Raw genomic sequence first — 27,989 nt, 5'->3', positions numbered from 1 at the left:
TATGTACTTCATTAAGAGTTAATTTTATAAATTTAATTGCATTAAGAGTTTTCTAAGTGTTAAAACCTGGAAGGTTCCTACTTTTGTTTTTTGTATGTTTAACTTAAGTATTTGACTACCTAACACCAAAGTAAATGTTATATAAAGGAAGAGAAACAATATTGACCACATTTAGCCTCTTAAGAATTAATTGGGGGAATTAACTAGAACACAGGATATAGAAAAAGCAAAAACTATACAATCCAATACTCAAATGGCAAGTATGCTTTGTTATCAATTTCCCTATCTTTGTTTTTTCTGACTATATTTGCATTTCAGTCTCTCAGTCTCTGTCTCTAGTTGAGATAATTTTCCTTTGTTCTCTCTCTTTTTGAGGGTCCATCTTTTTCTGTGATTCCATTCTCCTGCTTTTCTCTCATTCACTTTGCCTTTGATTTCCACACAGGCATGTAGGAAAACCTCATTCAAGTGAAAAGGCCCAAATAAGAGCCTTCAAGCATCGAAATGCTTGTGAAAGAACTTCTTGAATGTCCACATTGTCACAGATATTTCATATACTGTATGTGGATTAATACATGAATACAGTGAGACTATTAAGTGCTTTCTGCATTGTGCAACTGACCTAAAAATAAATAAGCAAACTGAGAAAAACTATTACGAGAGAAAAAACATATGGAACACTTTATAGTGAATATTACTAGTATCACTTATTTTGCCATTGTAGCCACAAATGAAACATAAACATCAGTTTTGAAATTTTTCCTTATTATGCATGTTCTTCTTGAATACAGAAATGAACACAGAAAACCATAATGACCCTCACACCCCACTTTTAACTTTTACCTATTGTTAAGAACTGCTTGAATGAGTAGCATTATTAAATAGAAGATAATTTCAGTACGCTTTTAATTTTGTCATCAGTGAGAGAAGCATGAGATAAGAGGCCACATCCACAGTACTCTGAATTCTCTTCTAAATATGTGACTTAGCCCAGCCAGCGTGGTTCAATGGTTGAGCATCGACCTATGAACCAAGAAGTCATGTTTCAATTCCTGGTCAGGGCACATGCCTGGGTTGCAGGCTGGATCCCCAGTGTTGGGTATGCAGGAGGCAGCTGATCAATGATTTTCTCTCATCATTGAGGTTTCTATCTTGCTCTCCCTCTCCCTTCCTCTCTGAAATCAACAAAAATATCTTTTTTAAAATGTGACTTAAAGAAAGCATATGTAAATAGGATTTCTTTTTCAACTACGTATATCTTGTTATAGGTAAATACTTAATATTTGAAATCCACTTTTGATGTGGCAGCTATAAATACATTTTGACAGTTTTTAGAAATGTTCAAAATTCTGAGTAACTGCTAGATTACACATTAATTTTTTTGCCAGTATAAGTGCGAGGTAAAACATATTTCTAGAAGACTCTTCAAAATGGAGATACCTCTTCTCTCATTTCCTCTTATAGAATACTTATGAAATGTAGAAATGAGCTCAGTGAGCACACACATAATGCTAGAGCATACAAATAAAGTCAAAAGATGCTTTTAAGCTCACTAGTCTTTAGAAAACCACAGAATTATTCCAAGAACATACAGCATATTTTATCTGATATTTAAGAAAAATAAATGTACTCACCACTACTACTATTGCTCTGCAATTTCAATTTACTTTTTTCTTTGGCACTCCTGCTGAGAACCCCATTGGGTTTTAAATCTTCCTCTATTTCACCTTTTCTCTTCTGCAAATCGTTTTGCTTCTTTTTGTAAGTTGGCTTAGGTTGCCTTTTAGTCCTTTGTTCTGACTTGCTTTCACTTTCATCTGAGTCTCCACTTTCAGAACCAGATTCATAAGTTCTTTTGGCTTTTCTCCTATTGACTTTATCATCTTTTATGTATTTATCAACTATGATCTTACTATCTACACTATTTTGTATATCATTAGATGTAGAGGCTATTAAATTAACAGAACATGGCTTAATAATTTCTGAAACAGAATTCCCTGAATTTTCCATTTTATTAGTATTTTTATCTTCTTCTGAATGTCTAGTAAGCCAGGCTTTTTTAAGTTTAGTATGGTAGTTTGGTTGACTTGCCTGGGATGCTTGCCCATTTCCTACAGAGTTTGCTTTGTTTATTGTATTACAGACTACAGTGCTATCCAAGACAAGAGAGACTGAAGATGTCTGATTTTTCACAGCATTAGGCTCAGTCTCACTAGCATTACTACTTTTATATTGAGCTGCAGCCAATGCTGCCTTGTGCTTTTTTAAATGAATAAAATCAGTTGTGCCTGAGAACCCAGAACTGGGCTGAACAGCACTTCCTGTCTTACTACTGGCTGGTGTAACTGGAGCTGTGGTGCTGACCTTGCATTCTTGTGTGTGAGCCACTGAATGACTGACACTTTTTGAAGAGGTACAGTCTGAGGATTTAGAGGGCAAAATGGTATTTGATAAAGAGTAGATTATTCCGGAACCACTCCAGCTGGAAACACTGGTGGTAGTGGCAGCAGATGTGAATATATCCATTTTGGTGTTACACATTGTATTTACAGCAGACACAACTGAACTGGGAACACTGCCCTGTGAGACTGCCTGAAAGTTTTTTGCAGATTTTATGTGAGCACTGTCTGAATTCACACTTGGCAGAATTAGTCTTCCAATTTCTCCAGCTTCTGCTGATTTGAGGCAATCTGTTTGATTTGCCTCAGCTGAAGATCTTTCGCTAACTCGATCTTTGGATGTTAACTGCATTGCCGGCACACTGTCAAGTTTTGTACTAGTTGGTGGACGTACAATGACAGATGCCATAGCAGCTTGTGACTTTCCGCTGCTTTTCTCTACATGCCATTCAGCTTTCTCTTTGCTTAGGTTATTATTAGATTTCCACATTTCTGTCAAACTCTGTTCAGAAGAACTCTTAAAATTTGCCTGAGATTCTTTTGGCTCAGGAATTAGAGTTGGAGGCTTTTGTGATTCTTGAACTTTCCCACCAGCATTTACAGGCATCACTGGAGTTAAAGTTGGAGGGGAAAGGCTACTATAGCTGCTTTCCTTTCTATCCAGGCTGTGATGAATTGGTGGATGAAATACTGGTGCTCTATGTAAAGCAGGCATACTCCGAAGTGGATTTGTAGAAGAAACTGTCAAATGGGTAGGACTTCTACAATCATTTCTGAAGGTTGTTACTGAGTGAGAAGCAATTTGATGGGAAAGGTGTTCTGGTATTTTGCCTACTAAACCTTCACTTTCCGGTTGGTGTTTAATCAAAGGTGGTGGCTTTGAAAGAGATGATATAAATGAAGTTAGAGTTTGAGGATTAGCGGCCGCTACAAGGGTATTATTCTGTTTTTCAGTGTAAATATTTGAAACTTCTTTGGATGGGTATGACCTTGGTGGTTCATTGACCACACTATTAGACAATGTAGTGAAATAGTTACTTTGGGGCAAACTCTGAGGCACTGAGTGCTTCATTTTATAAAGATCTGATACTGAGCATTCCACATCTTTGTCTTGTTTGATGACATGGCTTTTAGGGCTAGAAGATGACGATGCTACTCTGGAATAATTATCTCTCTCACCCTCAAGCCCCTTGATTTTAGTTGTATATGGAGCAACATCAATACTTTCTTGAAGAATTCGGCGGTGTTCCTCCTTATATTTGTTTAGTCTCTCTCCAGTCTCCTGGGGTGGTCTCTGTAATGGATTCATCACAGGATCCACAAAATGTCTATGCAAATGACCATCTTTTCCAGTCTGTGATCTAGTTAGTTCTAGGTCATTTTTTGCTGATATAGATGAAATAGAACGTAATGGTTCAATAAAAGCTTTCCTCTCCAATTCTCTGTAAAGAAAATACACAATGATACGGTGTCAGATAGGTAATAGTTGTATTAGGGTGATCACTTCATAAATTGTATAAATGTATAATCACTGGGTTGGGGGTGTGCGATCTGAAACTAATAGTGTACACATCAACTATAATGAAAAAGTAAAAAATTATTTTTAAAATAAACACAGGAGGGTGGAGGGAAGCTCATTGGTGGGGCTACGTGCTGAGTGCACCTCGTCACTCTACCCATGTCCCCTGGGAAGGTCTGAGACTAGGGCCAAGAGCGGCCCCAACAGGGCCCTCCCTGAGCTGTGGGGAGGTGAGTACCCAGAGAACGGGTCTCCACGCGAGGACAGACTGGGCAGGAGATGCCACGGACCCCGCCCTCGGGAGGGGCCTGGCGGATGCCTCCTCAAGCGGAGCTTGGAACAGACTCATGGCCAGCCAAGTGAGTTCAATGGCTGAGGTGAGGCACTCCGCAAGCAGGTCTCATAACCCAATTCAGACTACTCTCCCCCCGCCCTCAAAAAAAAATAAAAAATAATAAATAAATAAATAAACACAGGTTTCTGTAACCACTTTTTCTTAAATGATATAAAGATAGCTTCTATGCAATGTCATCTTTAATAATAAAAGCGTAATATGCTAATTAGACCAGACATCCTTCCAGATGACCTTTCGGATGAAGCTGGGGCTGCAAGGAAAGCCTGGGTCCCGGGTGCCAGAGGGAAGCTGGTGCCGGCAGCTGGGGGAAGGAAGGCCTACTCTTGCACAAATTTCGTGCTTGGGCCTGTAGTTCTATTATACAAGTGAAACACGATTTTCCATGTATTCTAATATTATCAAGTAAATTAGAGGGTATATCAAAACTGAAAGAATAGTACTTATTCAAAACCCAGTTTTAAGAGATTAACTTAAAAATAACTTGCTTATTAGAAAGTGAATTAAGAAAACAATAAAAGACAAGGCATTTGTAAGTTTTAAGCATTGGTGAACTTACTCTTTATGATGATCTACTAAACTTTTTGTCAATGGTGGACTGGAATGTGTTGTAATTTTAAGAGGCCGATGAGGCTCTGCACTGGAAGGTCTGACAGGAATGTGACTAAGTAATCCAATACCATCCGCTGAGGTCACAGGGGTGGGTTGATGTAACCAAGAGCTGGGAGAATTCTATTTAAGAAAAAAAGTCAGACTTCACTTACTAGAAAAAGCTAAAAACAGTGTCACAGTAGGAATAAAATAATGACATACTTATGAAGCATGTGACTTTTTCTAAATTCACCTAATGAGAAATATTCAGACAATAAGTAACCAAAATAACTACATGAGTATTTCCATATATCAAAAGTAACCAGCATTAAACTAGTAATTTCTAGAAATTTATTTTATTGAATGCAGATTTTGAAATTATTGCCTTTAACGTATAGGGAACAGAGCTTATACGACTGCCTAAGATTCTATCAAAAGAATATATTGCTAATAAAAAAACACCAGAATTTGTTATTCCTAAAATACATTTCATCACAAACAGAACTTATAATCAAGTTCATTTGCCAATTTTGTCATGAAAACATTAAACTTTTTCAATGTAATAATTTATTTAGAATAAATGGCAGAAAATTACATTTTTAAGACCCAATTATAATACATTTCACTATAAGCTGTCAGTTGTTGGGTCATTAAACTTGGACATGTGGAGTTATAAAAAAATTGTTTTCTGTATGTCAATAATGCTGCCTTTCTCATACTAAATATGTGGTAACATTGCTCTCTATGTTAAGAGTTACAACTATCAAAAGATATACTTAGAAATTGTTTTTATACTATAACTCACTGGCATTTCTTCCAGAACATAATTTGTTGAGTAAAGATACTGGGAAAATACAATCCTTTGATTTTAATAGAAGGAATAAATTTTATATCTCTAAATGATAATGTAAAGCAATATGATATAATGCCAAAGATATACTGCTGTCAAATTACTTTGATTAAAAAATATTATCCTATATAATAAAAGCCTAATATGCAAATTGTCCCCTCGGGGAGTCATTCAACCGCTCGCTATGATGTGCGCCGACCACCAGGGAACCATGTGGAACATGGTGGGCGTCGATGACGCGGTGCTGGCAGCGGGTGGCAGTGGAGGCACTGCCGGCCCGAATGGGCCCCGACAAGAGCAGAACCCGTGGCGGGATGGAGGAGCAGGTGAGTGGGCACCAGGCCAAGGTGGGTGCGAGCAGAGGCCCGATTGGATTGCCCTGCAGATGGCGACCAGCGGTGGCCCCAGCCCCAACCTATAGTCCTGCAGACAGCAACCAGGGGCGGCAGCTGGACCCGCCGCCTGGCTCGCAGGCACTGAGGGAGCCTGGCGGGGGGCCCAGCCCTGGTCAATCACCCCACAGGTGGGATGGTGGAGCAGGTGAGGGGGCAGCACCAGGACAAGGTAGGGTGCCAAGCAGGGCTGCAGGGCTGGGGAGCACGAGCTAGGGCCTAATCTCCACAGGCCACCCCAAGGGACCCCACCCATGCACGAATTCATGCACTGGGCCTCTAATATAATTATTCTCTCTAATAAAATGGTAATATGCAAATTAACCATCATTCCGCTACATAAGTCAAGCCCACCAGCCAATCAGGACGAGTATGCAAATTAACCCCATCCAAGATGGCTATAGCCACAGAGAGCAAGGTTTCCTAGGTAACAGAGGAAGCCAAGCTTTCTGCCAGCCATTGCAGGCCTAAGCCTCCACTCAAGCTACAAAGTTTCAATTATAGAAGGTAAACAAATTCAAACAAATGGCGGCAGAATGGAGCTTGAGAGAGCAGGCCAGGGTTGCCAGCGGCAACAGGGGAGCAAAGCTTTCCGCACACCCTGGCCGGGCTCAGGCCTCTGCTTAAAGCTACAAAGTTTCAATTATAGAAGGTGAATTAACTGCCACAGAAATGGCTGCCGCCCCAGAGGGAGCAGCAGGCTTGGCTCTGCTCCAGGCTACAAAGTTTCAATTGTAGAAGGAAAATAAATTCCAGATACCAGGGCCGCCGCTTGGGTTGCCAGGGGGTGTGGCCGGCCTGCAAACCACCACAGGCCCCTCGCTCAGGCCGCCCCACACCCCAAGGGAACCTCCACCCTGATCCGGGACGCCCTTCAGGGCAAACCAGCTGGCCCCCACCCCTGTACCAGGCCTCTATCCTATCTAATAAAAGAGTAATATACAGATTGATCATCACTGCAACACACAATATAGCTGCCCCCATGTGGTCAAAGATCCTGCCCCCATGTGGACACAAGATGGCCACTACAAGATAGCCAGCAGGGGAGGGCAGTTGGGAGGCACCCGGCCTGCAGGGGAGGGCAGTTGGGTGGCACCCGGCCTGCAAGGGAGGGCAGTTGTGAGGGACCAGGCTGGCAGAGGAGGGAAGTTGGGGGCAAACAGGCTGGCAGGGGAGCAGTTAAGCATCAACTAGGCTGGCAGCGGAGTGGTTAGGGGGTGATCAGGCTGGCAGGCAGAAGCGGTTAGGGGCAATCAGGAAGGCAGGCAGGCAAGCAGTTGGGAGCCAGCAGTCCTGGATTGTGAGAGGGATGTCCGACTGCCCGTTTAGACCCGATCCTGGTGGGCCTAAACGGGCAGTCGGACATCCCTCCAGGAGTCCCAGATTGGAGAGGGAACAGGCTGGGCTGAGGGACAACCCCCCGCCGTGCACGAATTTCGTGCACCAGGCTTCTAGTAAATTATAAACCTCATAAGAGAAAATACACACATATTTATTATACATGCACATAAATATTCAGATGTTTAAAGGCCTCACTTCTCCAAGATTCAGAAATCTCAAGTTGCAATCAATTATGGAAATGATTAATTTTTTACTCTAAAGTAACATTAAAATGTATTACCTAATTGTTTCTTCACTTTAATTTACAATAGTAGGTTTAAGACATCTTCACTTATGCTCAAAAATATTTTACATAATAAATGAAAATCTGATATGCTCATTTTTTTAAAAAGGGGTCCATGATTTCTTTTTTAAAAAAATATATTTTATTGATTTTTTACAGAGAGGAAGGGAGAAGGATAGAGAGTTAGAAACATTGTTGGGAGAGAAACACCAATCAGCTGCCTCCTGCACACCTCCTACTAGGGATGTGCCTGCAACCAAGGTACATGCCCTTGACCGGAATCGAACCTGGGACCTTTCAGTCCACAGGCCGAAGCTCTATCCACTGAGCCAAACCGGTTAGGGCTGATATGCTCATTTTTAATTTAACAAGTTTATGACCAGTTAATAAAACATTTTATGCCCTTACAAACATTGGTACTAATTTTCTAGTACACACACACAGAGGCTCCTACCCAAGCCATTTCTATTTGTTTTCAAGGGTTTGGAAATTATGGGAGAATAATCTCTTAGTTCTTCTACCGTCTTTGTCCAATCAGTTGCAGCTACATTCAAGGCACATGAGAGTAAAAGATCACTGTAAAAATGTGGATGTATTGGGCACTTGGGTCATCAGGGCTGCTTTCAATTCTGGCAAATATATATAGTTAATCCTCACTCAAAAATCCATTGATTTGAGGAGAAACCAAGATGGCGGTGTAGGTAAACACCTGAACTTGCTGCCTCGCACAACCACTTCAAAACTACAAATAAAGACAAAACGGACATCATCCAGAACCACAGGAAGGCTGGCTGAATGGAAATTCTACCACTAGAAGGAAAGAGAAAAGCACACTGAGACTCAGAGTAGGTGAGGAAGTAAAGTGCAGAGGTAGGGTGGCGCATGCGCACAGAAAGGGCTGACAACTGAGTACGCGGCTGTCTTTCTCAATCGGGAGGGAGACATAAGCTCCTGACTGCTCTGAACTCCAGTTCCGGGCAAGACTCTGGGGACCCAGACTGATACGGGGAGAAACTGGACTGTCTGGCATCGGGTGGAACTCAAGGGTGGCTTTCTCTCAGAGGTGCTTGCAGCGATTACCGAGGGACACGGAGACCTGAGGGCCTCTTAGGACCGGGCTGAAGGGGTCCGCCCTGAGACCCCGCCCCACCCAAGCTGTGCACAGAGGCTTTTGCATATGAACGGCCTGGTCCTTTGAAATCTAAAATTACCTAACAAACTGCAGCTGAGTCAGAGAGACACAGAACATCCAAAAGAAGGCCCAAGGACCCGCAGTAACTTGCATTGCTTCACAGCTTGGCCTCATCTGGGCACCTCCAAAACCCAAACAAAGAAGAGGAATCTGCAGAACTCTCCGTAACTCCTGCTGGGTGGCCTTAGGCAGAGGCTAAATTAGCACCTCCTTGGAGATCCATAAGGGACACACTCAGTGAGGACCAAAGCACCACTGAAGCAAGTCTTGCCTCATAAGGGTGTCTCCAGCACAGAAGTTCTCCCATCGTAGACACAACTGATCCTCACAGCCAATTGGTCTAGAGGTCAATTCCTCCCAGGGATACCAACAACAATCAAGGCTTAACTATAACAAGACTGTGCACACAGCCCACAAAGGGGTGCACCAAGAGTGTCCACCTCAGGTAACTGGGGAGGCTGAGCCACTGGGCCCTATAGGACACCTAGCACACAAAGCCACTCTATCAACTCAGGGAAGCAGCCAAAATGCAGAGACAAATAAACAGGTCACAAATGAAAGAAATAAGTTTTTCAAGAATTTTCTAGAAACCGCCAATAAATTTAGTGAGACCCTCAAGGATATGAAAAAGGACCAACTAGAAATTAAGCTTACACTGACTGAAATAAAGAATAATATACAGAGATCCAACAGCAGACTAGAGGATCACAAGAATCAAGTTAAAGATTTGAAATACAAAGAAGCAAAAAACACCCAACTGGAAAAGCAAAAAAAAAAAAAAAAAGAATCCAAAAATATGAAAATAGTGTAAGAGCCTCTGGGACAACTTCAAGTGTACCAACATCAGAATTATGGGGGTGCCAGGAGACAGCAAGATACTGAAAACCTATTTGAAGAAATAATGACAGAAAACTTCCCCCACCTGGTGAAAGAAATAAACTTACAAGTCCAGGAAGCTCACAGAACTCCAAACAAAAGGAATCCAAAGAGGACCACACCAAGACACATCATAATTAAAATGCCAAGAGCAAAAGACAAAGAGAGAATATTAAAAGCAGCAAGAGGAAAACAGTTAGTTACCTACAAGAGAGTACCCATACGACTGTCAGCTGATTTCTCAACAGAAACTATGCAGGCCAGACGGGAGTGGCAAGAAATAGTCAAAGTGATGAATAGCAAGAACCTACAACCAAGATTACTCTATCCAGCAAAGCTATCATTCAGAATTGAAGGCCAGCTAAAGAGCTTCACAGATAAGAAAAAGCTGAAGGAGTTCATCACCGCCAAAACAGTATTATATGAAATGCTGAAAGGTATTCTTTAAGAAGAGGAAGAAGAAAAAGGTAAAGACAAAAATTATGAACAACAAATACATATCTATCAACAAGTGAATCTAATAATCAAGTGAATAAAAAATCTGATGAACAGAATAAACTGGTGAATATAATAGAATCATGGGCATAGAAAGGGAGTGGACTGACAATCCTCGGGGGGAAAAGGGTGTGGGGGGTACAGGAAGAGACTGGACAAAAATCATACACCTATGGATGAGGACAGTGGGGGGGGGGGGGTAAAGGCATGGGATGGGGTGGGAACTGGGTGGAGGGGAGCTATCGGGGGAAAAAAGAGGAACAATTGTAGTAATCTGAACAATAAATATTTTTTAAAAAATCCATTGATCTTTTTTTTTTTAGAGAGTAAAGAGGGAGGGAGGGAAGGAGGGAGAGAGAGAGGGAGAGAGAGGAGAGAAACATCAATGTGACAGAGACACATCGACTGGTTGCCTCATGCTTGCACCCTGCCAGGCCTGGCAAACAGTATATTAAAGTGATTAAATAATGTACACATTCTAGAAATATTCCACCTACTCCAAGTTCAATGGAATAGGAATGGGAAACTTATGATCAATGTAAGTACAGTTCTTTTAAAATTGAGATCCCGCCAGTATCAAATATAGGGATGCTGAATAAATTGTGCAGTTCACTGGTAACTCCATAAAAGAAGGCTGAAGCGCATATAAAACTGGAGCCAAAAGGAGCTGATGTTTGTAATGGGAATAAACCACAAGAAATATCCTTTAAAACTGTTAGAACTATAGTTCGCACTGCTAATCTTGATTCCCCTTACCACCAAGGTCAACTAGCACAACTTGGGAATTAAGAAAGGACACATGGGCAAAGACCACAAGTACAAGTCTCCTGAGATATTTAGCTGTGCAGAGATAGGAGAGGAGAGCTATTGGAGACAACACTGATTCTGACCAGGGCCTTTATTGTTGAGAATCTGTAAGCACCTAACATTTACTGGTGTTCTGCCACGGACGAGAACATTGAACACCAGCACCTCCAGATTGGTGGCAAAGGTTGTAATTGAGAGCATGTTACTTATAATGGGATGGGCAAGGTACGTGAAGAGGTGATTTGAATCGAGAGGGGCTTGTTAAAGAAACATGCTGCAGTGAGGAGCATGCCATGAAAACCGACTCCTGGCAGGTTTGGCTAAGCCCATGATACCTGCCTCCATCAAGGACCCAATAAACTCTCCTGTAATTTGCAAAAAAAAAAAGGAAAAAGAAAATAAAGAAAGGACTCATGGCCACAGGCTAATGTCATCATTGCTACCCAGAATTTACAGTTCCTATAACAAACTTTTGGCAAGAGGAACACTATATTTGCACCTACTGGTGTTGACATGGCTCTATGTAAGCAGCATTATCCCTAAAGTAAAGAAGGGCACTATTGTTATCTTCCAAATTGCCACCCTAACATATCTATTGTGGATCTTGGCCAACTTGAGAAAGGTGTCAAAAATACCCATGTCCAGCGCAGAATTATTTATAATAACCAAGGGGTGGAAGTAACGCAAAAATCAGTGGAGCCCTAGCTGGTTTGGCTCAGTGGATAGAGCGTCAGCCTGTGGACTGAAGGGTCCCAGGCTCAATTCTAGTCGAGGGCACATGCCCGGGTTGCGGGCTCGATCCCCAGTGGGGGGAGAGGCAGCCGATCAATGATTCTCGTTGCTGTTTCTAACTCTCTCTCTCTCCTCTCTCTCTCTCTCTCTCTCTCTCTCTCTCTCTCTCTCTCTTTCTCTCTCTCTCTCTCTCCCCCCCACCCCCCTCTCAAAAAAAAAAAAAAATCAATGGAACAATGTCCTTGGGAGGATTAAAAAAAAAATTAAAAGGGAAATCCTGTTACATGCCAACAACATGGATGAACTAACTTTAAGATTACACTATGTGAAAAAAAAGCCACAAAAGGTCAAATACTGCATGATTCCAATAAAATGAAGCATCTATCTAAAGCAGTTTGAATCACAGAAACAGAGAGTAGAAAAGTATTTGCGAAGGACTGGGGGGACAGTGAAGGGGAGGAAAATTAATGGGTATAGAATTTCAGTTTTGCAAGACGAAAAAATTACAGCGGTCTGGTTGTACAATAATGTGAATATACTTAATAGTACTACAGTAAACTGCTGTTAATGACTAGGTTGGTAAATTTAATGTTGTCTTTTACCACAAAAAGTATGGAGGAAGGTAGCTAGATAGAAAGAGTTAAAGAAAATTCTGGAGCATTGTTGAAGAGCATCCTGGGCTGCCCCAAGGACTAAGTTGTCTCCTGAAGTGTAACAGGGACTCCCACTCCCCCATTTTTTACATTGGGGCTGGTAATGCCCTAAACAATTTCTTAGTATAAAAATGAATTTGGATAGAGAAACCACATAGTCCATGAAGAAATAAAATCATTAAACTATTATATTCAGCAATACTCTATTAGGTAGAAAGAATCTAAGCCCCAACTTTACTGCCTAATATAAGGACCCTTTAACTTTGGCTGCCTTTAGAAAACAAGGAAATTAGAGTCATAGCTTGTAATATAGCATCAACATAATGCATACAACTGGGGAATATAACAATCTGTCTTTTAAGATTTGATAATGCATATATAAAAATCCTAACAACTATATATAATTTTTAATCCAGAAACTCCACTTATAGGAATTTAGCTTAGCCAAACAATTATGGATATGTACCATAAATTATTGAAGATAATATTAATAATATGTATAATAGAAACAATCCAAGAAGTTTTACTTCAAATTGGCTTCTTAAAAAATAAATAGACTTCGAGATTTCATGGCTCTGAAGTTATTCTAATTGGGAAGTTTCATTATAATTAGAAAAATAACTTTGAAAATGTTAATGCATTATATAAAGAAATCTAGAAAATGAATGAAATGTTTAAAAAGCACTTGTACCTATGTATATGGATATGTGGCTAACTACAATATAACTTACCCTTCTTAATGAAGATTCAGCATTAACTGCATTTTCTGGGTGAACCCACTTGGAAGAAGGCAGACCAAGTCCTGAGTATGCATGTGTTCCATTTGGATATTGCCAAATAATTGGATAAAGACCAAGCTGACTATACGAAGCAGAAGGATGGGCTTGTCCAAGAAGATGAGGTGACTGGTGCTGTAACAATTGTTGCTGTTGTTGGTGTGCTAGTGCTAAGTGGCTCAAGCTGCTGGCATGAGCAGTCTCTAATCGTGGGTGGCCACCAAGTAAGGAGGCAGTAGGCACTCCAGGTAACACAGCAGGTAGTAAATGAGGGTGATGAACAGAATGATGTGGACCACTAGTCAGAGGATGAGAGTTAATGGTAGGCAATGGAGTTTGACTGGATGATCCGGCCAATAAGTGGGTTGCAGGAGTTAAGGCAGGGTGATGGGTACCTGGATTTAAACAGGTTCTATGAGATGAAGAATGAAGAGAAAAAGGATGCTGGTTTAAGAAAGGTGAAATGTGATTAGCTCCTGTTTCTGACCCAATAAGTGCAGGATCTCTATAAACTGTGAAATGCTCATTTTTATCAATAATTAGAGGGCTCTTCGTAGTTTCCAATGTACTGCCTCGAGTAGGAACAGGATGAAAACTGCATCTTGATAACTCATGTTCTATTTTATTTGCCAGTCTTCTTTCACCAGCGGTATGGCTGTTGACATAAGTAGCCTTAGACTTAACAGAATCAGGAGAATGGGTAATTTTAGGTTTAACAACTTCAGGTGAGGGATTGGATTTTGTCTTGTGACCATCTACTGAAGCATTAAGTTTAGATTTTATAATCTCTGGGGGCGGACTTCGCTTACGCAGCTTATCTTCTATTACAGAACCTGCACTAACAGAAGACGTGTAAGAGGCATACTGATTTTTTTCTTTTTCCGTATTCAAATGATCATTTCCTGAAGGAGCATTCTTAACATTTGATTGGGTTAAATCTACTTTAACTATATCACTGACCCAGCTATGGTCAGAATCTTGTTTTGATGCTTCCAAATATTTTGCATTTACAATCGAATGTTTTGAATCACTAACATTAGAATCCATTTTCTGAAGTGTCTGAAGGCCAAAGGTATTTGAATTTTCCTGAACCACCTTTTCAGAATTAGTGTCATTTGTAATATCAATAACACATTTTGGTGTGGATGGTCTGGATACAAACTGCTCCTTTGGCAATTCCACTGTATGTGTTTTTTCCGTATTTTCCTGAAGAAGTAGATCATTAGGATTATGATCAGAAAGTGTGGTCTGTTCTGATGAATGGATAATCATTTTTTCTTGAAGCTGAGAGTCAACAAACGTCTGCTTCTCCACTTCTTCATGTTTTGTATCTCCTTTTATTTGATCCCAGGGAGGCTGGGTATCTATTAGTGTCTCCTCTCCTGTCTTCTTGTTATTTTGGAATTTTCCTTCTTCTCCATTTATCTTCGAAGTGTTTTTATTTTTTAACTCATTCTCTGGTTTCGGCTCTAAGGAATTATTTACTATCCTCTTATTTGAATTTTCTGAGTCACTGTTTTCAGAAAAGTCTGAAACATTGTCGGTTCGTAGTCTTTTCATATTTTGCTTCTTTTCATCCTCCTCAGGTTTCCTTCTTTTGTTCACCAACTGTTTGTTTTTACCTTTAGGATTTTCTGCAAGATTAAAAAAAAGAGGTTTTCTTTTTAACACTGATATTAAATAAGTATACTTTAAATGTATTTTTGTTTTATTTGTTCTCATTCCCTAAAAAAACCCCACAAAAAAACAGGTCCTACCTCCTCGCCCTATATAATCGTATTTTTCCTCCTTCATCTTCTCTTCATCTGGTATACTGCTATCTGAGCCCTTCCTCTTATTTGAACGAATATTTCTTTGTTGCTGGTGTGTATTTTGTTTTGGTACAGCAGCTTGGGAGTTCATTGTTGGTCTGGGACTATTTGCCTGGGCACGTGTATAATGACCCTAAAACAAAACAAAAACACACCAATTAACAATGATTTGTTTACTACCTGATCCTAAGTAATCTAAGGGAAAATTTTTTACAATAATCCAGAACTAACAACATACATACGTGAACAGCGTTGCTATTTTGACTAGCACGAGACCTTCGTCGTGATGTAATGCCAATATTTTCACCTTTTAACAAGGAGTGAACAACATCATCTAGAAAGGTCATTTGAACCATAGAAGGGTCGACATTCTGTGGTTCTAGTACCTAATCCATGACACAAAAAAAGAACAAAAATTAAATCCAGTCAGCTAGCCAATGTGTTATTAGGCACATTCGTCAATGAATAGAAATGTCTAGAAATCAGTTTGGAATTCTTAATTTATAAGATACTGCTATATTTACAATAAGCTAATTTTAATCATCATAGATAAAATTACTTCAACCTTCTTCTGAGACCTACTATTGTATCTGCTAGCCAAAAATTAAAAAGCAAATATACCTATTGTAAGTACACCTTGAAAAACAAATGAGTATGATGACAAGTCATAAAATGTATTTTAAAAATAATTTTCAAAAAACAGGTATAAAATAAAACTAAGAAGGTAGAGCTTAGAGGAAAAGAACCAAAGTGTAAATAAATTAAATTTTAAAAGACAGGTTAAAGAAATAATTTTTAAAAAAATAAGGGTGATTTTGTTCTTTACTGTGAGGTGAAAGTTCATCACCTTTTCAGGAGAAAAATACCATTTAAATAATAGTATTTTGACAAAATTTTAACCAAAGCATTCAAATTGTTTATAAAGGGGCTCTCATTAATTCAGATACTCTCTACAACTCATACAGGTAAGATGGTGTAAATATCTATTTTTTTCAGGAAAATAAACTACAGCTTTAAAAGATTTGAAATTAAGACTTTCAGACTGCTATTTACTTATTTAAAATCTTTATTGTTGAAAGTATTACATGTTCCTTTCCCCCCTCATTGACACCTTCTAAATCCCGCCCCTCCCCCCCCCCCACTCCTTTTTCTTCACCACTTCATTGTCTGTGTCCACGGGTTATTCATATTGCATACAAGTTCTTTGGTTGATCTCTTCCTACCCACTCTAGCCTTCCCTTCTGAGATTCTTCAGCAGACTGCTATTTAAAAACTCCATTTGAAATTTGTATCCTTAATACTCACCATAAAACTTAAGGGAGCATACCAATTCTGAAATTTAATGTGAAAAGAACTACAGCATACATTAAAAGTTTTCATAATTGGAAAGAAAACATTTGGGAAAGATTTTTATTCCTGGAGAGACGGGAAAGCTGACTTTACAAAATATTTTGCTGACCTAAGCATTAAAAAATACCTCACACTAATCAATTAAAAGAGTCTGATGTCTCTATTTAACAGACTGATTCTATCAGTGTTGAAATAAATTTGGCATCATTATCTCCCTGTGACCTAAAGAGACCTCTATGTAACATCAATATATTTAAACTTATTGGATTATATGATTAAAATAACAGATGAAAATTATATAGTGTCAGCTTGTTGATCCATTTTTGGGGGAACATTGAAAATTTGAATTGTATATATCCGTTTCCAAAAATATTAGTTGTACTATTTACCTGATCATTCATAACGATCATGGTGCGAGTGAAGAGATCATGATGAGTAATTATGCCAGTAAACCACTGGGTGGCAGAGTCTTGTCTATATACTCTCACTCTGTATCCATTTAAGGAATAAGGACCTAAAAAAAAAACACCCCAAAAACAAATAAAAATAAAAAATAACCCAAGAAATGGAGATATCTTAAATGGAGACATTTTCATTTAAAAACTATCTTTTAGGAGAAACATGAGTTGTGACACAAATGGGTACTACTCACTTGGATATAAGTGAGTATATATTAGAGACAGATCATTATCAAGTTATCATTAAACACACTCTCCTAGACACAAATACTTCCTAACTCAATGGAAATAAAGTAACTTTAAGTCAGAAAGAATGTCTCTGGGATCATAAGTTAATAAGAGGATTGTACAAAACGTAAAGTTATAGTGGTCTAGAAAGTAGTAAGGTTACAAAGCTAATGTAACAAGGTTGGGGGTACATAACTACATGGCTAAAATGGAATGGGTAATGTGGAACTTGTTGCCTCAGTCTCCTAGTTACCAAACTTTACTATAAGAAACTATAAATTTTGATTTCTCTGTGATAGCTAGGAAAACCTGCTAAAAATCTTAAAACATGGAGAGATTGTTAAGTGAATTTATAAATATGGCACTAAAATGCTTTATAAAAAAATATGCACACTTTTGTATTAAACTCACTTCTTAAAAAGGTATCTACATGTAGATATACCATGTCTTTATATAAGTAGGCCTATTAAAACAAGTCAATCCACAGAATATACAGGGTGGGGGCAAAAGTAGGTTATATTGTGAGCATACAAAATTTATTCTTGTATTGTTATTTTCCTTATGGACAACTGTAAACCTACTTTTGCCTCATCTTGTACCTATATAATGGAGTTAAAAATTTCTCCAATTCACAGGTACCAGTGCACTTTAGAATAACTCTAAATAATGACCAATTTTCAATTCCCATTAGCACATCATCTATCTTAACTACTTGTTCCCACAACCAAACAATTTGGAGTTAGTCTCACTTTTTATTTTTTATAAATATGGTTTTAAAAATTGATTTAAGAGCAAGAAGAAGGGGGGGAGAGAGAACCATCAATGTAAGAGAGAAACATTGACCTGTGATATGTGCCCTGACCAGGGATCAAACCAGCAACCCTTTGGTGCAAGGGATAAGGCTCAACCAACTAAGCCATACCGGTCAGGGCACTGCCTTAGTATTTTCACCTCTAAGAACATGATAAGGAAGAAAGGTTATTAAAAAATATTAGCCTGGTTTCTCCATTAAATAAATTAGAAGAAAAAAGATAAGACAGGACATAACAAGCAATCAATTTGTGGATTTTTTTCAATTCCCTGATTTTGAATCAATCCTGTTAAAAATAATTTAAGGCATTTATGAAACGAATGGAAGTTTTAACCCAAGTATTCATTCAGTACTTGATATTAAGAAAGCATTTTTTTCCCAGCATAATAATGATGTGATGGCTTTAAAAACAGAATGTGGTGATGTCTGAAATTTTATAAAAGTAAACAGGAGTAAGGATGTGACAGGATCTACCATGGTTTTATAATTCCGGGGGCTTGGATATAAGCACATAAGTTCACTGAAATATTATATTACTGTTTATGTTTTAAATTATCCATATTAAAAGTTTAGAAAGTATTTAGCTTAAGAATTTAGTAAGTAGATGATCTGTTGCCATACCTTCACAAAGCAAAACAGCCACAACTTTGGGATTATCTCTCTTAATACTTAAATGGCATGGAAGTTGAGGGCTGAGATAAATATGGAAATTTGACAACAAAATTCCTTTTATAAACAGAATATCAATACTTCATGTCACACTGTCCCTGTTTTAATTCAATTACACAAAAGCTTTACATTTACATAATGATTTTACTGACAGAAAAAGCAATCACTGAGAATTATAAAACCTCACTGATTTAAAAATCACATGTAGACAAACTTATTTCTAGGGGAAAAAAAGAAAGAAAAAACTAAGACTAGTGTTGTAGTAATCACTGAGGAAGGCAAACTGAAATAGACCACTTTTATCAGATACCAACAGCATTCTTCAAAGGAAATCAATTGTGGCTTTGGGCAACCCTCTATGGCAAACAATGCTTCCTTTTCCAGGAAGGACACACCTAAAGCATTCTGTAAATATGGAAATTTTTCCTATCAACAAAACATCTGTGTGGTGATAATTTCATGCCAGGCAGTTATCTCAAATTGATTAACTGGTGAAATTATCAACTTTCTATTAAAATTATTATGATTTTGCTATTATTTTCCCTGGACTGTATACAACTCAAAATATTAGACTGGGCTTTCTATTTATATTGCACATAATTGAAACAACCAAAATCTAACATGAGAAAATGTCCAGTTTAAAACAAGCCCTAGCCGGTTTGGCTCAGTGGATAGAGCGTCGGCCTGCGGACTGAAGGGTCCCGGGTTCGATTCTGGTCAAGGGCATATGCCCGGATTTCGGGCTCAATCCCCAGTGGGGGCGTGCAGAAAGCAGCCAATCAATGATTCTCTCTCATCATTGATGTTTCTATCTCTCTCCCTTTCCCTTCCTCTCTGAAATCAATAAAAATATATTTTAAAAAATAATAAAATCAAAACGAAACAAAACCTCCACACAAAGAAATACAAAACTTTAAAATAGTTACCTTGCATAAAAATCTCCTGAACCTTTTGTTCCTTTACCCAAATTTTCACTTCTTCCTGAAGTTGTGGGTTGTCCCTGAGAACTGGGTTTAGGCTGTCTATGTCCTCCTAGAATTACAGATTAAAAGGAAGCCCCATGTTATGCTCTTATAACATTAATGTTACCAAATTTCCCTCCTATATATTCTAAAGACGGGAAAAAATTCCTTGATCTAAATGTATGAAAAAACACAAGTTCTTAAGTAATAACAAAACACCAAAATAAATTAATCCATGGTAAAATTTGCTCCTTGACAACCAGGTCATGTCCTAAAGGCAAAATCTGAAATCTACTCATCTGTTTTTAACTTCAAGTATGGCCTTATACAAGTCATCTTTTTAAAGGGTCTCACTTTTAGAAACAATATACAAATGAAACAGCATCAGGTCATTTAAGGTTGTCAGCAAAAGAATCAAGCTGAATATTTTAGTGACAATATAAATAAATATACATAGTTGAGTTACCATTCTTCCCATAATGCCTAAAATGTTAGCTTTAAATGACAAGTCATTATCTACTATCTTGATTTAAATGTCATTAGTTTTGTTCTACTCAAATACAGCTGACCAGTAACTTCACTGCTAAAAGTTTTCAAGCCAGTGTCAAAGCATCCAGGCTTTGACAATATGTTATTGATGATATTATCCTTATAACAGGGTGGATCTAGACACAAAAATAAAAGTTCTCTCATTAGAGATGTGAATCACAGTCACATTGTTTCCCACAAACTGTTGGTACCCTGCTGGACTCTCTGACATTCTGTTCTCTCTCTCTTTCAAAGCACCTCTGCTGCTCCCCAATTTGGGATCAGCAGCAGGAGCCCTAGGGTAAAGCTGGGAAGAACAACAAAGCAGCACTGTCAATTGGCAGCCCTTTTAAAAATGGACTGGCAGATTATGGAAAGCAGTGAACAGAAGGAGCTAAATGAAGATAATTATATCTGATAAATAAAAATAATTTGGCAATTTGGAAGAGCTGAAAGTAGCTGAAGAGTACAAAAGATAAATCCCTAATCAAGCAGGTAGGTCATACTTCACTCTTCTGCTTTAAAGTTTTTCTAAGTAAAACTTTTCCTTCTCATCGCATCACTGCTTTTAGGGACTACTCTGAATTTTTGGAGTAATACTGTGATTTCATTTATACCAGTGAACACTACAGGTGAAGTAAAGGCTTTTCAAATTATCAGCTATGTTCCTTGGAAAAGATACAAAAGTGCTACTTTAAAGCAAAAGGAAATACTAGAATGAAAAGAGTCACACAAAAAGGTAGATAAAAGGTGTCATTTTGAAAAAAAATAATTGCCCATGACTAGTCTTCCTTTTTGTAAAAAAAAAAAAAACAACAACAAAAAACCTTTTTAGCAATCCCTTTTGCACACTTAGTTAACATCATCATTTTAAGAATAGAAAATACCATAGAAAGTTCAGGCTTGGATCCTCTTGATACACACCAGGTGATAGACTGATCTATGACAGACAAAACACAGGAAACTTTGTTTCCCAAGGAAATCCATTACTATTTCCAGACAGCCCTGACAGCTATCAAGATCTTTTAAAATCTTTCTTACTTTAACTTCCATACACAGATCCAAGCTTAACTCCTTAGAGTCAAACACAAACCTAATTGCTTTCCTAAGCTGATAGTCGGATCATTCAAACTTTTCAATTCTGGTTTTAGGTATCCTTAGACTCAAGTCTCTAGGTTTAATCATCTATCTACCTTTATTACAATTGCTCTTGTCACTGTTATTCTAGACATTTAAATGGCAAGAAGATGGGTACTCACAATCACCTGGATGTCACTGCTGACTTTATACAAAAAGTTTACTATGGCCTAGTGCTCCCAAGCCTTTATATTTTGGGGGGAAATAGGGTACAAACTGCTATTAAAACAGCACTGCCATATTCTGTAGATAGGTATAACATCAGTTCCCCTGTATTGAAATTTTACAATTTAAGATATAAGAATATAAAATTTACTTGCTCAACATTTATGTATATTTTATTTATTCATCAGGTTAAAATAATAGGCTGAATTTCCAAGATTAAGACACCATACCAATATCTTCTCAAAAATGACCCATTCATTTTCTACCACAAAAAGCATACCATTAAAAACTGATAATTGCCGAAACCAGTTTGGCTCAGTGGATAGAGCGTTGGCCTGCGGACTGGAAGGTCCCAGGTTCGATTCCGGTCAAGGGCATGTACATTGGTTGCGGGCACATCCCCAATAGGGGGTGTGCAGGAGGCAGCTGGTCGATGTTTCTCTCTCGACGTTTCTAGCTCTCTATCCCTCTCCCTTCCTCTCTGTAAAAAATCAATAAAAAAATATATATAAAAAAAAACAAAACAAAAAACTGATAATTAACTCCATTTCCTGAAATGACCTTATATAAGTTCAAATTATGTGTATCAATGTCCTCATCTATAAAGCAATATCTGCCTCTTTCCATCTTAATGTTTTTATAAGATTAAAAAAAAATACTCAAGCAGTTTTCCTTAAAACATCCAATTCTGAATTATGCATAGTACTGGATGACAAGAATTACTAAATTAAAACCCATGAAAATTATCCCAATACATTGCCTGGTTATGATAGTCATACTGTTACTGAAGTCCTCCTCTATGTATAGTGCTCTGAAAGTTACAGGTATTTCTGTTAACTAATCATCATTCCCTTTGTGAGCTTTTTAAAGAGGCTCAAAAAAAAGATAGATGATAAGAGTTGCTAATGCTAACGGAGAGCCAAATGAATGCTCCCCTCCCCCTTTTTTATTGACCTGAACAATTCTGTGAAAGTGCTAAAAATCAGATACGAGGCAGGCAGACTCACAGAGATGAGAAACTAAGGATCTGGAAATTAAAAATGCTATAAATAGCCTGGCTGATTTGGCTCAATGGATGAGCGTTGACCTATGAACCAGGAGTTCACAGTTCAATTCCCGATCAGGGCACATACCCAGGTTTTTGGCTCAATCTCCAGTAGGGGGTGTGCAAGGAGGCAGCTGATCAATGATTCGCCCTCATCATTGAGGTTTCTATTTCCCTCTCCCTTACTCTCTGAAATCAATAAAAATATATTTTAAATAAAACACAAAAATCATAGCTTTAAACAATGCTATCTATTCACTATCTTTCACAGAATGCAACTGACTAATATAGAACAATATTAATAATTTAGCTGTGCCTTGAGTGAAGATTAAAAAAAATAATAATAAAACCCCCAAGAACAGTGTAGGGGAAGACCCAATCAGGGAGATAAATACAGCTAATATGACACTACACTTTGAAAAAGAAAACGTTTAGGGTTAAAGAGAAAGGAAATGTCACACCACATCCTACCACAAAATTGTCTTCATGTACTACTGGGAGAAATGATCAATATACAGTATTTCAAACATTTTACCTGATATTTTCTGCTACATAAGATTAAGGCTATGGTTATTTCTAAAATGTTTCTAACATAATTCTGAATCTACTAATATAGTCAGTTTTGGATACCCTCATTCTTTCTTCATAACACAATCTATATATATAAAAGCCTAAGTGACTGAACGACCGAACAACCAGTCGACCAGTTGCTATGACATGCACTGACCACCAGGGGCATATGCTCAACATAGGAGCTGCCCCCTGGTGGTCAGTGCACTCCCACAGCCAACCTCCCGTGGCCCCGGGCCTAATCACCGGCCAGGCCAAGGGACCCCACCAGTGCACGAATTCACGCACCGGGCCTCTAGTCAATGATAAAACCTAAAATTTTCCAGATTTACATAATTGCTAAAATTTTAAGTTTTAGGCATAATTTTAAATTATTATAATTATTTAGAACTCCTAGATTCCCTGCATATAAAAAAACATCAATATTTTAGAGTCAAGAGTATTATAGATTTTATGTATTCACACTAAAAAAATTAAAAACCTGCAAGATGTTAAGGTACATGAATCAGAATTAAGCTGGAACATAGGATTCATTTATTCACTGCAATCCTTAATTTGTGTGATTTAAAAATAAAAACAAAACTGACTTCAATAGCAATTAAGCCTCACTTTTTAAAAAGCAAGCTTTAGAAGCAATGACCCGTTACAAATAGCCTGGGTAGCCTTAGCAAGTGCTTGCAAAACAGAATCAAAGGCATTGACTAGCTGTAGAAATCAGTGTGCAAACCTCAAGTCAGCAGTGAATCTAGAGGCAGCAGTAAATCTTGAGGTGGGGCCTATGCTTTGGATTACAAACAAGTAGAACAAGAAGATAAAATTTGTTGTTGCTGTTAATTCTCACCTGAGGATATTCTTTTCATGGATTTCCAGGGAGAGTGGGAGAGAGAGGGAAAGGCAGAGAGAAAGAGAAACACATCAACTGGTTGCCTCCTGCAGGCACCCCAACCAGGCCACTAACTAGGTTCCTAGCGGTGGAGGAGTCTGCAACCAAGGCACAGTGTCCTTGGCCAGAATGGAAACCAGGACTCTTTGGTTGGACACAAGCCTACACTCTATCCACTGAGCCAAACCGGCTAGGGCAAGGAGAAGACTTTTTACTTACATATTTTCCTTATTTACTTATATTATGGACTTAACTCTGTTTCTTCTAAAGTCTTTTTGTCACAGTCTTCTTAATCAATTTGTCAATATATTACTATAAATTGAAGGCAACCTTCTAGAACAGAGATTTTCAACCTTTTTTACTAAAATTTTTCAGCACACCAAAAAAATATTTTTGCCAATTTGGCAAAAGAAAGTTTAATTTTGATTAATTCATACCAGACAGTTATTATTGTGTTGATGTGTTGGCTGCTGTAAAAAAAAAAAATTTTTTAACCATTTAAGAGAAAAGAGGTCAGTGCCCCTGAAAATAGTCAGGTATGGCCCTAACCAGTTTGGCTCAGTGGATAGAGCATCGGCCTGCGGACTGAAGGGTCCCGGGTTCTATTCTGGTCAAGGGCATGTACCTTGGTTGCGGGCACATACCCAGTGGGGAATGTGCAGGAAGCAGCTGATTGATGTTTCTCTCTCATCGATGTTTCTAACTCTCTATCACTCTCCCTTCCTCTGTAAAAAATAAAAAAAAAATTTTTTTAAAAAATAGTCAGGTACGGCATGTTTTAAAAATTCTTGCAGCACTGGTTGAAAATCGCTGTTCTAGAATAGTATCACCTTTCTCACGTTTTCCTGATTAAAATAATCTACCAATCTTTCTAAATTGTTTTATTTACCATATTTCATGGCTCCCAGTTTTAGAAAAGCAAGCTTATGAAGCACATGAATGTTAAAAAATGTTTCTCACCCGGCCAGTACGGCTCAGTGGTTGAGCATTGATCTATGAACCAGGAGTTCACAGTTCAATTCCTGTCAGGGCACATGCCCGGGTTGTGGACTTGATTGCCAATCAATGATTCTCTCTTACCACTGATGTTTCTCTTACTCCCTTCTCCCTTCCTTTCTGAAATCAATAAAAATATATATTTTTAAAAAATGTTTCTCTCTCTTCCCCTTTCTCTCAAAAAAAATATCCTCGGGTGAAGATAAAAATATAAAAATTGGAAAATAATGTTAATACATTTCATAATCACTATCGCTAAATCCTGGTAGCTTGATCCAAGAATATTACAGACATGTATTCCATCATCCTCAGAATTCTACCTTGAAGCTTATTGCCACTGTAAGCAACTGGCCATTATATATACATCCAAATATTTAAGGACTCTCTCCTTGAAACTTACACTTGGTATTACTTGCCATTATTTATATCATTAATAACTAAAATAGAAATGGTTATATTAATTTAAGATAAGTATACAGCATGAGAAATTATGAAAGCAGTAAAGTTTCTAAATTTTCAAAGTCTCAAGATTTTAAAGAGTTCTAGGTTTCTCTGAATGCCTGATTTCCCATATTTGTACAAACTGAAATATCATATAAGGTGAAACCACATTCCTATGTTATTTCCATTAAATATCTGTTCATCATGGACAAATATTCAAAGTTTATTTTCTGTTTAATTTAAAATATATCTAAAGCACTTTCACAAATGTTAACCTCATTTAATTCTAAAAACCCTACTTTGATAGTATTCTTTCCAATTTACAGATTAGTAAACAGTCAAAGATTATGTAATTTACCCTCAATTACATGGCTGGGAGGGAAGCAAAGCAGCAAGCATCTGCCTACTATCAAAATCCCTTCCACATATCTTTTGTACTTGCAGTATCAAAACTTTGAATACTCTTTGCTGAGTATTCAATAATTTACTTATGATACTAGTAATATGACACAAGTGAAAGAAAGCCCAATTAACCAAATTATTTTGTTATTTTAAAATATAGAAAATGATGTTTATGGAATTAAAACAAGTTCACAGGAATATGGTATTCCAAGATTTGGAATGGATATTATAAAACAACAGATTGTAATAATTTATCAGATGAATAATTAACTTACCAAATTATCTAAAAGGATTTTAGAATAGAATATCCTATATTAATATACATGCCCTATTACATCAAACCATAAGAAGACTACAAATTTTGCTTTATTTGTTCATTTATAATCAAGGTTACATTAAAAAGTTAAGCAGATTATTTTTATTATATTAATTTAAAATAATTGCCATTTGGGTTTTTCTGCTAACCTCCCTACTGAAACCTCTCAAAAAATATTCTCTTGAATACACTTTATGTAGACCTAGAATATTTCTGCTTTTAAAAAAAATCCTCAACTGAGGATATTTTTTTCTGTTCATTTTTTTCCAATAGAGAGGTGAAGGGAGGTAGAGGAGGGGGAGAGAGAAACACTGATGTGAGAAAGGCACATCCACTGGCTGCCTCCCGCACGTGTCCTGACCAGGGCCGGGACAAACCTGCAACCAGGGTACCTGCCCCTGGCCTGGAATCAAACCCTTGACCCTTTGGTCTGCAGCCCGTGCTGTAACCGTTGTGCCAAACAGGCAGGGCTATTTCTTCCTTTTTAATATACAACTTGCTTAGTGTCATTGGTAGGTCTTCTTTCAATTACCACAGAGCAAAAATCAAAACAATTAAGTAAAACTTTTAAAACCACTTGAAGGAAAATGTGTTTCCTTCTAAAGCCACATATCAATATTCTTTGTGATAACTTTAATAATAGTTTTGAATTTTTATGGCAGTTCAAAAGTCTGGAAGGCAATTTTTCTTTCAAGTTATTTATCAGCATGATTTTTACAGAGTTGAGTCATCATGAGTTCAACCTACTGAGTCACCTGCTTATAACATCTGCCAACCACAATTTACTAACTGCAGCTTCCTCAAACTTAACACTGAACAAACTCAGGAAGACCTGGTAACTGTTTAATGTTTTCTAAAGAAGCAACTGAAAATATTCTTTCAGAACAGCCAAAGTTTAAAAAAATAAAACAAGAAACAACTCCCTTGCACTGGAGGAGCACTCTACCAATGACAGTCTCACCCTACCTTTAGTTCCCCTCTGCTGGGGGGAGGAGTTCAACCTAAGAAATAAAATTATATGATTACACATTTTGGGAAAGTACTCTACTAAAAATAATTCCTAGATAGGAACACATACAAGCTAGAGTATACATATAATTGTGTCACAAACTATTCTGATTTTAAGAGTTAACATCTATTTTTTAAAAATTATCTTAAAAATATAAAATGCAGCCCTAGCTGGTTTGGTTCAGTAGATACAGGTCAGCCTGCAGCTGAAGGGTCCCGGGTTCAATTCTGATCAAGGGCATGTGTGCACATTTCGGGCTTGATCCCTAGTAGGGGGTGTGTTGGGGACAGCTGATCCATGATTCTCTATCATCATTGATATTTCTATCTCTCTCTCCCTTCTCCCTCTCTCAAATCAATAAAAATATATTTTAAAAAATACTGTTAAAAAACATAAATATAAAATGCAAAGGATATAATTTTAAAATGACTAAAACACCAAATACTTTGGAGGCTAATATTTTCAGTGTATTATCATAACCTATAAACTTGAACTATTTACCATAGTTCTCTCTTCTCAGAAAGCATTACTACAATCTAGTGCAAACTGAAATAATAAGTCCCATAACTTGATAGACTTGGATCTGCCAAGTGACTTATTTAATCTTTTATCATATCCCTATTTCAGACTATCTGTCCCCTTTATTGGGGTCTATGCAGAGCAAACACAAATACACGAGAAATGCATTTTATTCATAAAAAAGGAGGGAGTTAAAATTACAACTCCAAAGTATTGTAATACAGGAACAACTTAATTACCTAGTACTGTTAAGGAAGATAGTAGGAACCATGCACTTCACAATTATTTAGTCATTGTTTTGCTATTCATAATAAGTTTAACTTATCTAGAACAGCGATTTTCAACCTTTTTCATCTCATGGCATACAAATTACTAAAATTCTGTGGCACACCAAAAATTATTATATTTTTTGCCAATCTGGAAAAAAAAAA

At 37.8% G+C, this 27,989-nt stretch overlaps 1 protein-coding gene across 3 annotated transcripts in view; it reads right to left on the bottom strand.

Moving 5' to 3' along the window:
* The window catches only part of JMJD1C (jumonji domain containing 1C), a 247,142-nt gene that overhangs the window by 35,525 nt on the left and 183,628 nt on the right, over nucleotides 1-27,989 (bottom strand). For 2 of the 3 annotated variants that reach the window (XM_054729260.1, XM_028151471.2), the window contains 7 exons: nucleotides 19,512-19,617; nucleotides 16,809-16,933; nucleotides 15,312-15,455; nucleotides 15,016-15,202; nucleotides 13,214-14,892; nucleotides 4,830-5,002; nucleotides 1,635-3,841 (listed from right to left, as the gene is read on the bottom strand). In XM_054729260.1, coding sequence (XP_054585235.1) covers nucleotides 1,635-3,841; nucleotides 4,830-5,002; nucleotides 13,214-14,892; nucleotides 15,016-15,202; nucleotides 15,312-15,455; nucleotides 16,809-16,933; nucleotides 19,512-19,617 — 4,621 coding nt within the window. Of the gene's footprint in view, nucleotides 1-1,634; nucleotides 3,842-4,829; nucleotides 5,003-13,213; nucleotides 14,893-15,015; nucleotides 15,203-15,307; nucleotides 15,456-16,808; nucleotides 16,934-19,511; nucleotides 19,618-27,989 lie in introns of those variants that run through there. The other variant, XM_028151484.2, reaches the window with a different exon arrangement.

Source organism: Eptesicus fuscus, chromosome 17 (assembly GCF_027574615.1).
Source record: "Eptesicus fuscus isolate TK198812 chromosome 17, DD_ASM_mEF_20220401, whole genome shotgun sequence".
In the NCBI taxonomy this organism is placed as follows: domain Eukaryota; kingdom Metazoa; phylum Chordata; class Mammalia; order Chiroptera; family Vespertilionidae; genus Eptesicus; species Eptesicus fuscus.
This window is presented reverse-complemented; position numbering and strand designations above follow the sequence as displayed.